Raw genomic sequence first — 15,034 nt, 5'->3', positions numbered from 1 at the left:
AGACTGGTACCGGGACATTCATGTAGTGCAGAACCACACATCAGACTCGGTGTATCCTAAAATACAGTAAACAGTGAATGAAACGGGGAGTCCACCACCCAAAAAGAAATAAAGACCTGCTACCTTTCAGTGGTCCCAGGCTCATGGATTCTTTGCCTGTCAGTCTGAATGTGTAACCTTGACTGGAGATCATGGACTGAAGGGGCCATAATCTGTCAAATACTTCACAATTACATTTCCACGCCCCATTAGACAACAATGAACAGGCATTATTGCCTTGTGCCTGGCTGCATTGATAATAAGAAGAGTGGATTAGCAAGGCTCTCCTGCTGTGTAGGATTAGTGATTGGATAGGACAAGATTATTTTAGCTGTGAAACCATTACTTTTAAAGCTATGGAAATTTAACAGGCTTCCACCCACAAATGATGGGCAGCACACTTCATGGAGGAAGGAAAACAGACCACCATGGCTAGTCACAGTTGAAATAAACTCGCTATTGGTACATGTACGTACTAGTACATAAGCCCTTTTTTTTCATAAACTTAACTTAAAAGGATGGATTTCATATACATGTAATGTAGCTGTATGGCAGTGTTTCAGTTAACATGTTTCTGAAACCTTTGAGACCCCTTTTCACTTGTTAATGAATGGCCAGTCTAGAACAGATTGGATAACAGCCCTAAAATTGATGCGCTAAAGATGATGATGAGTGAATTATTTACATACAGTATTCCAAGATGAAATGAGTCAAATAATCAGGCTGGAAGACTAATCATTCAATGAATGAATTTGGACGTGCATATTTTGAAGTAAATATTCAACTACAAGTTCAACTGTGCAACTACAAGTTCAACTGTGCTTTTAAATGGTAAAAGAGATCTCACCTACATTGCACATGTACATCATCAAGTTACGTGTAGATCTGCTGGAGACTTTGCCATGGCCATTGTCATTTAATACATCCTTAAAACAGGTTTTTCCTCATGATATGACCCAATCCTCACATACATACATGTGGGTTATTCCAGAAATTAAGGGTCCAAAAGTGTGACATATTCCTGTCCCTGTTACATCTGACCTTTGTTATTTGACATGGAAATATCACCGGAATTGATTTCAATCTATCACTATTTGTTTGGCGGGTGATTTGCATTAATTCATCACTCTTGGAAATAAGCAAATGTGTTCTGAACTAGGTCAGATGTGACAGGGACACAGAGGTCTTAATTATAGTGTTTCATTGCATGAGATGCTTGCGCTACAGGGTCGAATAGTGGATATATTGGATAAAAAGAAAGAGAAAAACTGTCATGAGGCATTGTGCTTATCTCTTTTGATTTGATTTCGTTTGGCCTGCCATTTTTGGGCCATATTTTCAGTGAACTTTTCGAGATTTTGTTCCTGTTTCCTTTTTCAACAATCTTTGGGTCCACTTTTGCCTGGTACCGGTACCATAGGAATACACAGCTTTAGTCTCTACAAGACGCAGCGTGTACTGCTAAATTAACCCAACAGTCCCAAATCCTCTGATTTCAATGTGATTTTAACATACACCCTGGGGTTAGGGTTCATAGAGATTGCCAAAGTCTTTTGGGAGTAATTTACAGTTAAGATGTTGTTTTTATTCATACGCATGTGTATTAAAACACAGGCCCTTTGATAAACAATGAAATAGTACTGTACATGTTGTACATAAAGTGTGGTAAAAAACAACGACATTAACAACGAATTAACAAGGAAAAACATACAAAACCAATTGCTTGACCTGTCTTAATCAACAATACTTTCCTTGTTCATTCTTGGCCATGCCTGCCTTGTGTATTAGTGTTTCAAGGTACATATAAATGTACTGTACTTGTACACATACACGTACAGTACATGTACAGTGACTACCCGTTTCTACATACAGTATGTTATTATGAAGACCAGAAACCTCTTTTTCAACCTCATTTTTTGCTGGAATGCTGTCTGCTGAAAAAGGAATGAAACCAATTTTTTGGGTTTCGTTTTGACACCTTTCTTCAGTGGATATCTTTTACCATTTTCATCACAACCTATTGCTCATATCACGACTTAGATTTTACTGGCAGAAAATCAATCAAAAGCCCTGTGTTTTTCACAGGAAATTTTGCTTTAAAGTTTCAGCATTAAAATGCATCGTTAAAAATGCAGTGGCCGCAGGTTTGGGCTGCGCACATGGACATTCGAAGGATAGGAATGAATGGATTGACATTTGTGCATGTAGAAATCAGAGAATAATGCCACACTGTGTGGAAACTCCAAGCAGAATGTAGCAGTCAAAGACTGTCACATCGCAAGTAGGAACCAGATGAAATACAATTGTCTCCCAAAAGCCGAACAGTACAGGATAAACCTTGCCTGATAACCCCCACCAACATTTATTTTGATGACCTTGGACGTGGTTTTGTAGGTTTTCCCATATTATGACCCATGGGGGGGGTGCAATTAATAATTCACACTGGTTCAATTCTTGTGACATTTTTTCAGTATAAAAGGCTTTTTTGGGTATAATATTGACCCTGCTGATGGCATTTAGCTGACCCATTTTTTTTATTTGTAGTTAACCAAATAAGCCCCAAATAAAAAAGCACTCACCTAAATTGAATTGTTGGACTGTCAGATGATAAAAACTAGCATTCTTACCAGGAGTGCCTTTTTGAAAGGACATTTATTGTGTTTTACATGTGCACGTGTGGAGTTCCTGAGTTGCTTGTCCTCAAGAAGGGTCCAGAACACTGCAAATTGTAAATTGTAGGTACATGTACATGTATGGTACATGTACCGTAGTTGAACATTTACCAGTACCTACAGAGGTATGGTATATGTACATGTACTGTACATAAGTGCCCTGTACAAGGTACAGGGTGAGCATTTGTGTAAGGAATTTCACAGAGCAGCTGAAGACAAAAATTGGCTGGGCAGTGAAAATAGTGGGTTAGTTCAGTCAAGGTTGCCAGTTGAAATGTCACACCCGTCTGTATTGCTTGTTACCAACTAACAATGTTTTCCCGTTGGTTTCTGCAAAGCACATAAAGTTGCTGATTGTTTTTTTTTTTCTCTCTGACCATTTCCAGTCATCAAGAGGCCCCTTTGAAGGCAAATATATAATGTTGACATCAGAATGGCAGACAGTCGTCTGATAATGCAACAGTCCAATGTGACACGCATGACCAAGTCACACGCGATTTTGGTGTGCTTTTAAGTAACCCTTGAATTGGAATCCAGACTTCTCCTGGTAAAATGGGAAATGGATTTTCCTGCAGCACCGTTTGGTGGTTTACCCTGTTACGCTGTGATGTATTGCACAAATGGCATCTGGCCTCGTAGTGTTTTTAATAAAAAACTCACTGGCTGTCTGCACACATTAATCATGTAAATGCACATGACTTCCTGATATCTGGATTGGGCTACCCTGGGCTTTATAAAAATAAGGACAAAAAGATGTTTATGACACCACACCACCAGTTAAAGCCATCTGCCTACATTGAAACAGAATTATCCAGGGTACTCAATCAACTTGTACCATGTTGCCAATGGTGTGGGATCCATTCAACCAATCAGCAGGCCTGGCTCCCCATTCTTCAGGCATGTATGGGCTCTGAGGCAGCCCACAAGGGAGGGCCAGCTAGGTAGAGGAATAGTCAAAAAAGCATCCTCCCGAGTGGAAGGACTTGAACTTTTGCACGAGCTAAGTTGACTTTTTTTTTAAAAATGCACATGTACATGCTGGGCAGTTGACATAAAAATGCCACAGTCGGGCAGAGTATTAAATTTGCAGTGAGCGGAAGACTGAATAAGTCTCCACGTCCTGACAGTCGCTCACTCTTGAAACCCGGACTGGAATGCCCCCCCCCAGTCCCCTGGCTCGACCGGCCCCCCTGCACATGATTCTGGTTTGCAGTGGGGTATGTGTCACTGTCACTGCTGTTGACGCGATCCCGGTGCTGTGGCAAGGGAGGTGGGGGTTATTTTAAGACACTCGGGGCCTCAGTTTCATAGCAATTTGGAGAGAGAGCACACTTTGCAGACAAACATACAGTCGCCCGAGGTGGATTGCTTAGACAAGTGGTTTGCACATATATTTGCACAACTGGGGTTTCTACCCAAGAAAGATAATAATACCATATGTAAGTACCGTATCTTTCAGGTGTTATTTTGTAACAAACTCGCTATATTTTACAATGTAGTTCAGTATGTTGACAAACTCGTGTACATGTTGTAGTTGGTCATACCAGTACATCAACATGTATGTACTTTTCTTGATATCCTTAAGTACTGTAGTCATAACAAGTGGCAATTGAAATAAAAGGAAACACACTATACTGGGAGAACACATAACGGGTGGAAGTCACATACACATAACGGGTGGGAGTCACATTTTCTTATATGCAAGCGGCAAGCCAGTACTTGAGATACATGTAGCAGATGAGATAATTCTTGATGCACCAGTACATTTGTCCATTTATTGGAGGCGTGTCTTCGTGTTGCCATGTAGTGTAGTGTACCCAACTGCTGCAAAGACAGTTTCATTGTATTATCTTAAGGGCAAACTTCAATTCTCCATTCTGATTGGTCGATCCATGGCAACTAACAGTGTGACATATAACTGTGTTGCACGGTCCATGTCAAACCCATGTAATGTGCTGTTCTAACTCCACGCACTGTGCCATATTTACGCTAAAAGCAAGATGCACAACTGCAAAATTTATTGTGAATTCAAACGTGGAGCCTTTGTAGGCTTATAGGCCCCTATACACGGTAACATCTTTACTGCGTGTCAAGTTTGCTTGAAGATAAATTTGTTATCATGCTCGCACTCATGTGATAACTAATGATATCACATATTACTTGTATGTGTAAGTAAGTTAGCCCTTTAAATGCACATTAGTATGTTCCTGTTGGTCAGTGACCTGTAAGAGTAGTGATATGTTTTGGGATGACTCTTTAACATTTGTACAGTGTATTTTCACACTTCATAAATTGATTTTTTTTTTAATTCATCTTATCTACAGTAATATTACTAAGATTATGGTTCACAAAGAAACAAATTTGGAGATTTGGTCTTTAACCCTTTTCAATCCTGATTTCTCGAGTTTCGATATGATTTTGCATTCCCCCATAGGGGGGTTAGGGTTAAATTGATTTGCTCAACTCATTTGTTGACTCTTTAAGGAAAAAAAGCAAACAAGATTATCTCGCCCAGGCAACCTTTTACTCTACTCAGCAAGTGTTTGTGCCCATAGCTTTGCGAAACTGCGCCTGTGACTGACTCGACCATCTCCAAGGAACCATAAATTGTCGAGACACACCTCATACAACCAGCTCAATAACATGATAAGGTATCTTCCGAGTAAACAACATAGGTCTGCCAGTGTTTGCCAACACGCAGTGAATGGTTTCCTCTCTATTGGAAAGTGCAAAAACAGACGGAAGCCTTGAATTCTGTTCCTTTTGGGGGGGAGATACCCAAATACACAAATTCGATAGAAAACCCACAGAGTTACATGTAGAAGCGAACATGAGGAGCAGGGAGAAAGAACCCCCCCCCCAAAAAAAACAGAAAAAAATCCAAATCAAATTTCAACGGCCGAGGAAAAGACTCCCACTGGGCGGTTTAGAAACCTGGGTGTATTGTGTTCCAACAGCCCAGGACATGGGCCCAGCGCTTGTGGATTGAGTTTCATTCAGTGCTGGTTGTGTCAATGTTTGGAGAATTTCGAGGCTGCTAGGTTTGAGATTACTCACAAAAACGGGAGGGACAAAAATTTTTTCAGGAAGTGCCTCACAGGGATGTCTTCCGAGCGTGCTGATCATTCCGGATATTAAGGTGGATGGAGGCTGTCGCTCGATTTAAGAAAAAGGTAGGGCATTCATGCAGAGTTCTCTCGGCTGCAGAATGACCCCCCCCCGCCCGTGACCAGAATCAGGCCAGCATTACCTGAAAAGACACCAAAAAAGTGGAGTTCATGAGTCCAAGAGGAAGTTTGAGAGATGTTGGTTTCCCTTTGTTCCCCTCAAAGGGCTCTCACTTCGAGTGAAGGAGCCTTCTGAGCATGCCACATTTCCCTCAAACATTTTGTTGTCAGCAGGTCAGTCCCAAACCTTCCCCCCCCCTTAAAATTTTGACTTTAGTTGGAGAAAGCTGTAGAGACTGGCCAGACTGGACACAGAACGTGGGTGTGTGTACATTACTGTGGATTCACAATTTCTGTCTGCAGGTCTGCAAGCACTGAAATGTCACGACCCCGAACAATTAGAGGGAGGGATCCTGTACAATTTTTTCTCTTACATTTTCATGACACTTTTGTGGCAAGCCTGTAAACAGGCTTTTGCCATCTAATGTCTGTGCAGGATTTGACAGCAGTTTCACAAATCTGGATATGTATTACAGTTCTTGGAAAATGCCATGAAATGTTAACATTTTATCCTCGTACAAGATGGTGTGGTCATCACAGAGAGTTATGTCAAAATTTACAAAGCACAAAATGCATGTCATATGAGGTTATACATGTACATGTAAGTATACATTTCAGTGCATTTACATGTACAATAAACTTTTGCATTGTGATGGCTGAGAGCAGGAGATCACGCTTAACATGTGGCCTGTGTGTACCAGCATAGAGAAAGGAAGCAATATTCATGTACATGTACACCACATGATGTTTTGACTGGAGCTGGTTTTTGCTGAGCAAACATCTTCAACTTGAAGCAAATACTGGCACCTGTGCTTACCAAGTGCAGGAAATTGGCTCTTGTGGGTAAGGTACTGGTAGGCAAAATGGTCTATTGTAAAGGTTTTTTTTCTGTTTTCTCTTCTTTTTTTTTCTTTTTTTGGAGGGGGGGAGGAATTGGTGAGAGCTACCGTACATGTAAATACAAATAACACAGCAGTCATGGGTGGTTTGTGCCCTGCTTTCATCTATCACCATCTACCGGTAAGCGTGATGTCACCCACTGTTTTACCACCCCATGACAGAGGGGTTTTTTGGGGGGGACAGTTTTTTTCACCAGCTCGTGGAAAGCACAAAAGTGGTGCAGATAGTGTGAGCATCTTTGTATTGTTGAGGTTAAAGTGTCTGTTTTCATAAGATGTATCAGCATTTGTTTCAAAGTGCATATAGTCAGCCACTCATTAGTAATACTGTACATCTCCCTGATCCTTTAAATAAACCAGGTTTTTTTCTTTCTTTCTTTTTTAAGTGAAATGAAATAACTTTTATTTTTAATGCCCCTTAAAGGTGCACATACTGTACGAATTGAAGCATGGTTCCTCACGCATTGGCCAACGTTTCGATTCTGAAAGGTTTCTTGCAGAAGAAACCAGGTGTTATAGTGAAAGTACATGTACATGCACACTGTGCATGTACTCTCAGTCCCCTGAAGTTCTGAAGTGCTCTATTTTCATTGGCTTCATGATCAGTCACTATCATTATGCATGGGAGTTGCTGTCTAATTGAGTGTTATCTGTGATTCAATGGAGCCTGCGGCGACTCCTCTTGGTGACTCCCCGGCAGTGGCTTATGTGTGCAAATTTTACGTGACATCGTTTCAAGCAGAAATGTGACAGAGTTCCTGATAAGCTCGTCTCCAAAGCAAGAGGTCATTCCCCAGACTAGTCCAGACTTTGCTCAAGTTATGCTTGCTGTAACTTGTGTAAGGCGGGTTTACTGCACAATGTGGGGAAGGGAGGTTTCAATAGCTTAACAGCAAAAACGCTACTAGGGGCTAGAGCTATCTATGTGTTAGGTGGAGTCTGTACGCAGTCCCACCATGGGAATGAAAAGATCTAATTTGACAAAAGCTGAAACTGAAAGCGAGACTTTAAGCGGAGGGATGTCACAGGCATGCATCACAGCCAAGGGCAGCCAGCAATGCCAAGGATCTGGTTGCCTAAGTCCATTCTCTGGGGTCTAGGTTATATTGCCATCCAGTGGAATTTTATCAGCAAGCTTTCAGTGCTCTTTTTCCCCCCAACAAGTGTGTGTTCAGCTGTCCTGGTGAAGCCACGCGGTAATTCATCATTGGGAACAAACATGATCCACCATCCAGTGGGGATTATTTCCCTAACTTAGGTGTTACAGGATCCCACAAAATGAATTTGAAAGGCATATTCGCAGTGGGCCTTACATGTAATGTTGGCTTTGAAGGGAGCAGTGTACTCTTTGTTTTTACCTAATGAAAATGGGCATCATGTTTGGAAATAAACCTGGAAGATTCCTGTTGATTGACATTGCAAGATTCACCAAAAGAAGGCCTGCAACTCAACAGTGCCCAGGCACTTGTGACTCATTTTAGCTTGGTCACATACAAAATAGCATACTTCTCTGCCACAGGGGGCGTGGAACTCAACAGTGGCTCTGAGCTCTTGTGACTCATTTTTGCTTGGTCCCGTACAAAATAGCATACTTGTCTGCCACAGCCTTGCCTTGCCTAGGGATGTGTAGCAAAACATTCAACCATGTGCACACTTCTGCCTTTTTCCCCCTGTATAATGTAAAAGCCGTCAGTAAGCCATTATGAATTCAGGCTTAAAAGAAGAGTGGAGTCAGCCTTCTCCTACGAGTACTTCTCATGTGCCCATTTCCCCATATTCTCCACGAAACATGGGGGGGGGGACTCTCTCATTTTTCTTCAGACATCCTGTGCACATTTTTTACATGTCTAGGATGTCAGTGGAAAGTAAAGTTTTCAAAAAATGCAAAACGGTTACCTTTTCCAGTGACTGTGAACAAAATTACGGTAATTGTAAGTGCTGCATGTAGGGTACTCAGATGATAACGTGAATTTGAAATGATGATAAAAAGGTAATCATCTTCTCAAAGTCCCGCATCTAATTGGACTGAATCTGGGCACATTTAAGCGCGGATAGGGATGTCCTTGGTATGCCAAATTGAAAAACACATTACATTGAGTAACTGCTGTCCACCTTGAGCAGAAGCACCCCCCCCCCTTATCAGAGCCTTGTTTGTTGGGTGTGTTCCTCTCGTTGGTAGCAATGTAACTGTAGCACGTGCATTTCATAGTTGTTTGTGAAGCAGCAAAGTGCAGTTTTCCCACCAGGGGAGCCTGCATTGCTGGCAAAATAGCAGCCACTCTTGGTCCAGCTCAGAGCTCGTTAGATTGCAGTGATCTTGGGAGGCAGAAGCTTCTTCCTTCTGGAAATAAAAAAAAATTGGTCCTTTAAAGGTTAAATTTGAGAAATGCCCTGTCTCCATTTGTCTTTCTTCCCAAGATTATTACATTCGTACATGCTAGCTTGAATTCACTCAGACTGAACGCAGTGTTGCCTACATGTACATCACCCACCTCATGACAAACACTGCGCCAGCAACCTCAAGCTCCGGAACAGTCTGGTTTCCTTCTTTTGATGCCATTCTCACCCCATTCCTAACTGTACCAGAGCCTGCCCCTAATCGATTGAAACCACAAAACAGGTCTGCAGTCAGGAGGATATAACATTAAAATGTGTCACGCATTTCAACAAGTCAGATGGCATTCGGATTAAGCCCATAAATGGTCATAGGTCATTTTGCATATGGTTTGTTTACTGTGTTCAGATATTTCTGGCAGTGAGCCACGTGGGTACACTCAAAGTCATTGCTCCAAAAGTGGATGAAGATACTTCAGTTGATAGGAAATCCTTTCTAACTGTACATTAGTATGTTGATTTTTTTTTTCCAGACTTTCTGGCAGAAGAGAAATTACCATTTCCGTTGCTTGGAATCCCGATTTTCAGAATCTTCTGTATTTTATCCAAAATTTCAGCTGGCTGGCAGAATTTTTTGAAGTACAAGCACAATATTCAAATAATCCAGCAAAGCCTGCATTAAAGGCTTGAAAAGTCACGATATTAGTATACTATCATTTAACAACACTTCCGCTGAGTGTTTCCTTGACTGGTCTTCATCTCCCAGTCTCATCTGAGATTTGTACCTGAGGCTTCTGTGCTTCAAATTCCAAGGCTTGACACTTGCTACCTTTTTTTCCCGCTTCTTTTGCAGGCTCCTCGCATCCTTTGCATCGGCCCCAAGGACATCTCACTGCTCCACCCATCCTCCAAGGCGGTCCTGCGTTGCCACCGCACCGCCCTACTCCAGAACTGGCACATTGGGCCCTGCCGGCACGGTGCCAGCCACCAGCTGCTCTTGGAGTTCCAGGCCGGCAGCAGCAGCAACAACAGCAAGTGGGCCGTCCAGCCCCTTAGCTTCTTGGAGTTGAAGGCCATCTGCGCCAACCTGACTGCCGTCATGCAGAAGGCGCAGGAGAATGGCGACATGGACGGGGAGTCACAGGTGCCCGAAGGGTCTCCATCCACTCTGAGTAAGTCCTGCCTTCTGTGGCAGTTGCCAGTTGTCTGTTTAGTAGCCCGTGATGATCATGACATCCACTCACTTCTTGTGGAACGGACTGTTGCACAGAATGATCTCAAGCAGGCTGGGCAGATGTTTGCATGTTTTGATAAAGCAGGATTTCTTCTGTGCGCAGGTCTTTTTCTGCTGGCTTTAGCATTGTTCCTCTCATGTTCACAGGAGGCAGAACCACTGCCATTTGCTTGCACTGTGCAGCATGTTCATAACCAGTTCTCAGGTGTTCAAGTTGATGTTGAGATCCTTTTCAGGTCGCCCTTGAAGCAGTTTTTTTTCTGGAGGTCCCTGGCTCTGTTAGCAGACCAACCATAACCCCAACCTTTGTCTTCCTCACCCAAACCCCAAGAGATGCCATTGTTTCGATAAATCACAGCGCTGTATCGGTCGAAGAGGCTTTTATATGTAACGTGTGCACATGACCTGCAAGTCAGCAGGGTACCACCACAAATTCCTTTATAATTCTTGTTGCAGGGCCAGTCCAGGAACTGTTTTCAAGTATCCAAATGCCCTTCGAGTCCAATTCAAATTCACCTCGTACACTGCTGTCAGTGTAAGGGTGCCTTCCACCAGAGCAGTAGATTCCTGAGCATGAGCTCATTCGTATTTAGTGATCTTACGAGCTATTTACTATATGTTGTGCCATATAGTTACTGATTATGGAACTTTTTCTGTAAATCGAACATTTGGGACTTGCAGCTCCTGACCCAGGGTATTTGGCTCACAGAACCTCCAACCTGTCGAGCCTACGTCTATTTTGCATAGAGGCAGGTGGCTGCCAGTACATGTGTATATTCAGGCCTGAGCCCGCAGTTTGACTGCTGTTTGGGGATATGTTGGGGGGGGATCAAACAGAATTGACCCTGCCTAACATTTGTGACTTTGCAAAGAATATTGTCCTTGTGGTTATAATCTGGAATTTCCAGTGAAACAGACAAGGGCAACCGGTTCTGAGTGTCGCCAGGTGGTGCTATTTCTCACCAATTTTGTGGTGTTTCCTATGGGTGCATATTTAGTGTAGTACAACCTGCGGTTTTGCCATGTAAGTCCCTGAAGAAGACAACAGCTTTCTCAAACTCGTGAAAAGCATTTAATTCTTTGAGACCCCAAATTGGATTTACATGTTGGGCAGAAAGTTTGTTTTGGATACATGTAGGTTTTGTTAGATTAAGATAACATACCAGTATGGGTCTAAAGGCAGGTTTGTTTACAAGTTGACGGGAATATCTCCTGCAGGGATTGTTTTGGAGTACATGTTGGTATTTTATGACTCCATGAACAAAATTCGTGCCAAATACAATTGTTGTTGATTCAAGGTGCACTTTCATGCATATAAAAATAAATCAGAGCACCGACCTGTACATACGAGCTCTGTTCGTGTTCATGTATGTCTCTTGCCACTTCATTGTCTCCAAGATTAGACTCTTTTTCAGCCTGTTCCTAAGACCAGCATAGATTTACGACTTGGGGTCCAACATGAACATGCTCGTGTAAACAGGTAGCACATGTGGTCGTACACATTGTATGTCCACCTCCTCACATGTTATAAACAATTGCAGTTAGGAAAGAGTAACAGGTACATGTCCGTGGACCATAAAAAAAACAGAAGAGTGCATTGATGTCATGGTGTCAAGTGGTAACTGCTTGATTGATGTTAGACACCACAACCGTGCACTGTTGGCAGTGGCATCATGTCGGCAACATGCACGTCGTGACAAATGCAGAAAGTTAGCGCTCCTGAGAAATAATGGCATCACACTGCAGCACCAACCGCGCCATCCTCGTGTGGACCAGAGCAGAACTGGTCCACATGATGGAGGAAATGTGGTCCTTTTGTGGACTAATCCAGGTCTTTACAAGGTTTCCCCTTTTTGGAAAAACAGGTTTAGTGTCATTTTAGAGCCAGGATTATCCATAAAAGCAGGAAGAGAAAGTGTGTTCACAATTTAAAAAAACAGAGTACATGTACATGTACCGTATTTTCACCAAGTTTTTCTGAATGAGGCACGTGGTTGCCAGTGTGACAGACTGCCATGCAGAGATACATGTACATGTACTTGAGGTGATTTCCCCCCCCCGGTGCAAGCCAGTATTTTCCATTGTAAACATAAAAGTTATTTTTATATTTTGCGTGGTTATAAAGAGGAGAGGCTTTAAGCTTGATAATGCTTTTTTTTATTTCATTTTATTTAAATTTGCTGTGGGCAATCCAGAAATACTGTATGCCCAAGTAAACACAGTGAATCAAACTTGAGTTCGTGCCACTCCTTGGTCTGATCTCTATACCTACGGTAAATGAAAGAACAACGTTATGCTTATTTCACCTTTAGAATAGGATTTCATAAGGAGATGCTGACTGCGCCGCATGCTGGAACCTGCTGAGGAGTAACCCTTTACTGAAAATACATGGCACACACTCAATTTTGGGTGCGTGCATTCACTGAGGCAAACATATACATGAATCTGTGAATCACCATAAGGATATACAGTAAAATTCAAAGTATCGTCAAGCTGAGAGTGTCCTCTTTAAAACCGTGTAAGTTATAAATACAGCCAGTTGACATTTTATGTTTAGATACCTGTCGACTTCATTTGCTGGGGCATGCCCTTGGCAGCACTGTATGCTGCTGGCTTTGGTCACGACTAATGACATTGAGGCAGCACACGAGCGTCTGTGTTCAGGATTTTTATAGTGACTTAAGAAAGTCAGGTGACAGCCTAGCATTCGCTGTTTGGTAAACATAAAGAGTTGAAAGACTTTCAATTATTACAGGGTATTTGTCACGAACCTACAAGCAATTTGCCGTATGTGGCACCACACTCGAAAGCTTGTGTACATGTATAAATGGAAGTGAGATGTACACTTTTACATGATTCGCCCGTTGGCAAGTCACACCGCCCTTTTGGTCAAGGTACATGTACATTTACGTGTATTAATGTGCACATTCGACCTGCATGCGAGTATGGTGCCACCACAGTTAGTGGCTTCTAAACATTTGGTATGTACATATGCATGTAAATGTAGACCGCATCTGGCTCTCATCACCCATGGGATAAACACAGCAGACGCCTTGAATTTAGCCAAAGTTTTGTGTCTTTGAAATTAGACTCTGGGTGCATGTCCCACTGGTAATTGTGCGCATGCTGCAGGTGTTCTAATTAATGTTGAAGGTGTGCATACATGCATCAGTACATAGCGATTTAGCAGCCCCAATTTTGTCTTGACCCGAGGGTTGAATGTTCAAGCATGATTTTGGCACGTTGTGGCACCACCTCAGTAGCTACGATCACCAGATTTAGTTGTCTGGAGTGTACATATGTGCACACCTTATAAGATGATTACATGTGCAAATGTACCGTACATGGTATACATACTCTTAGTTCTTGGCATTGCATTCACAGATGCACGTGGTAGACACCAGGGCCTGATAGCAGGGCATTGCAAAACTTGGAATCTGGGTCTGGGATTGACATTAGTTTTGAAAACAACAGCCTCAAAATATTAACGAGAACTCTCTGTCTACTCTCAGTGGAAGCAATTTTCTGACGTATCCAGGGTGGATAAATATGGTGTGAAATCACACTGATGTACACTTGTAGGTTGCTACATCTAAAGCTGCGAAATTGAGATATTAGCCTTTTCAGTTGGCCCATTTCATGTCGCTGAAAGCCAGTCAAAGTAGTTAGTATTTGATCCGGTTTTTTTTGTTTGTTTCATCTTTCAAAATAACCCTTTGTAACTCTCTCGAGACAAGTGACAGCCTTTACCCAACCTTTAAATAGTATCAATATTTTTGTATTTTGATTTTACTTCCTAGTGTTTTTCACTCATTTCTCAATAGCCCCCCGCCGCTATGCATGAATTAATGTGTTTATTTCGAGATTTTTCCTGCCCCCTCGTGTATCTGTCATCGGCAAGAAGTCATTTTCCTGGAGTCTTAATCCAATCCAGATGGGACAGGCTGTGCTTCACACAATGTTGGAAGCCAGTGGAAAGTAAAAAAAAATGTTGCAGTTCCATTTGCGAGGGACCCATTTACATTTCCTCCTCTTTCTCCCTTTTCTGGCACTAAGATCTGGACTGTCTGGGAGGGATGCCATGTCTTTATCTTGTCCTGTATCAAAGCTCTCAGATGTAGATTAAATCAGCTCTGTAGAGGCTTTGAGCAGAAGCCATCTTGCAGGGCAGTTCTTTTGTCCCACAGGGAAAATGCCTTTCAGCATACCCTGTGGAACAAAAGAACTGCCCTGAAGGATGGCAGCCATGCAAACCCTCTATATGTATTGTATTATTTTGAACAAGCCTATTTGAGAGTACCGTTACTTGAGAAGATTATGCCTCACTCTCTCCCATAACCCTAACAGTCCCGAATCCTCCAATTTTAATATGATTTTGCACACACCCTAGGGAGTGAGGGATAAAGTTGCATTTCCAGCAGACAGATAGAGCTTTGTTCCAACCTTAAAAGCACAGTTCTTTTAAAGTTGGTCATTTCCTTCCTTTTTTTCTAGGTCAAGTAGCAAATACATGTAGTTGATCTCGTGTCGCTGTATCACTATGGTATTATGAATAGATATTTCACGATATTACTGTTTTTCTAATTCATTCATGACTCTTTGGCATTGATGGCAGTGACATGGCATTGG

General features: G+C 42.2%; 1 protein-coding gene across 1 annotated transcript in view; it reads left to right on the top strand.

The window, feature by feature from the left end:
* Positions 1–15,034, top strand: part of plce1 (phospholipase C epsilon 1) — a 141,613-nt gene that overhangs the window by 84,852 nt on the left and 41,727 nt on the right. Inside the window, 1 exon segment of the mRNA XM_022230979.2 lies at positions 10,025–10,343. Within this exon segment, the coding sequence (XP_022086671.2) occupies positions 10,025–10,343 (319 nt within the window).

This window comes from Acanthaster planci, linkage group LG13 (assembly GCF_054643075.1).
Source record: "Acanthaster planci isolate LZ-2023a linkage group LG13, COTS_SCS, whole genome shotgun sequence".
NCBI lineage: Eukaryota > Metazoa > Echinodermata > Asteroidea > Valvatida > Acanthasteridae > Acanthaster > Acanthaster planci.
This window is presented reverse-complemented; position numbering and strand designations above follow the sequence as displayed.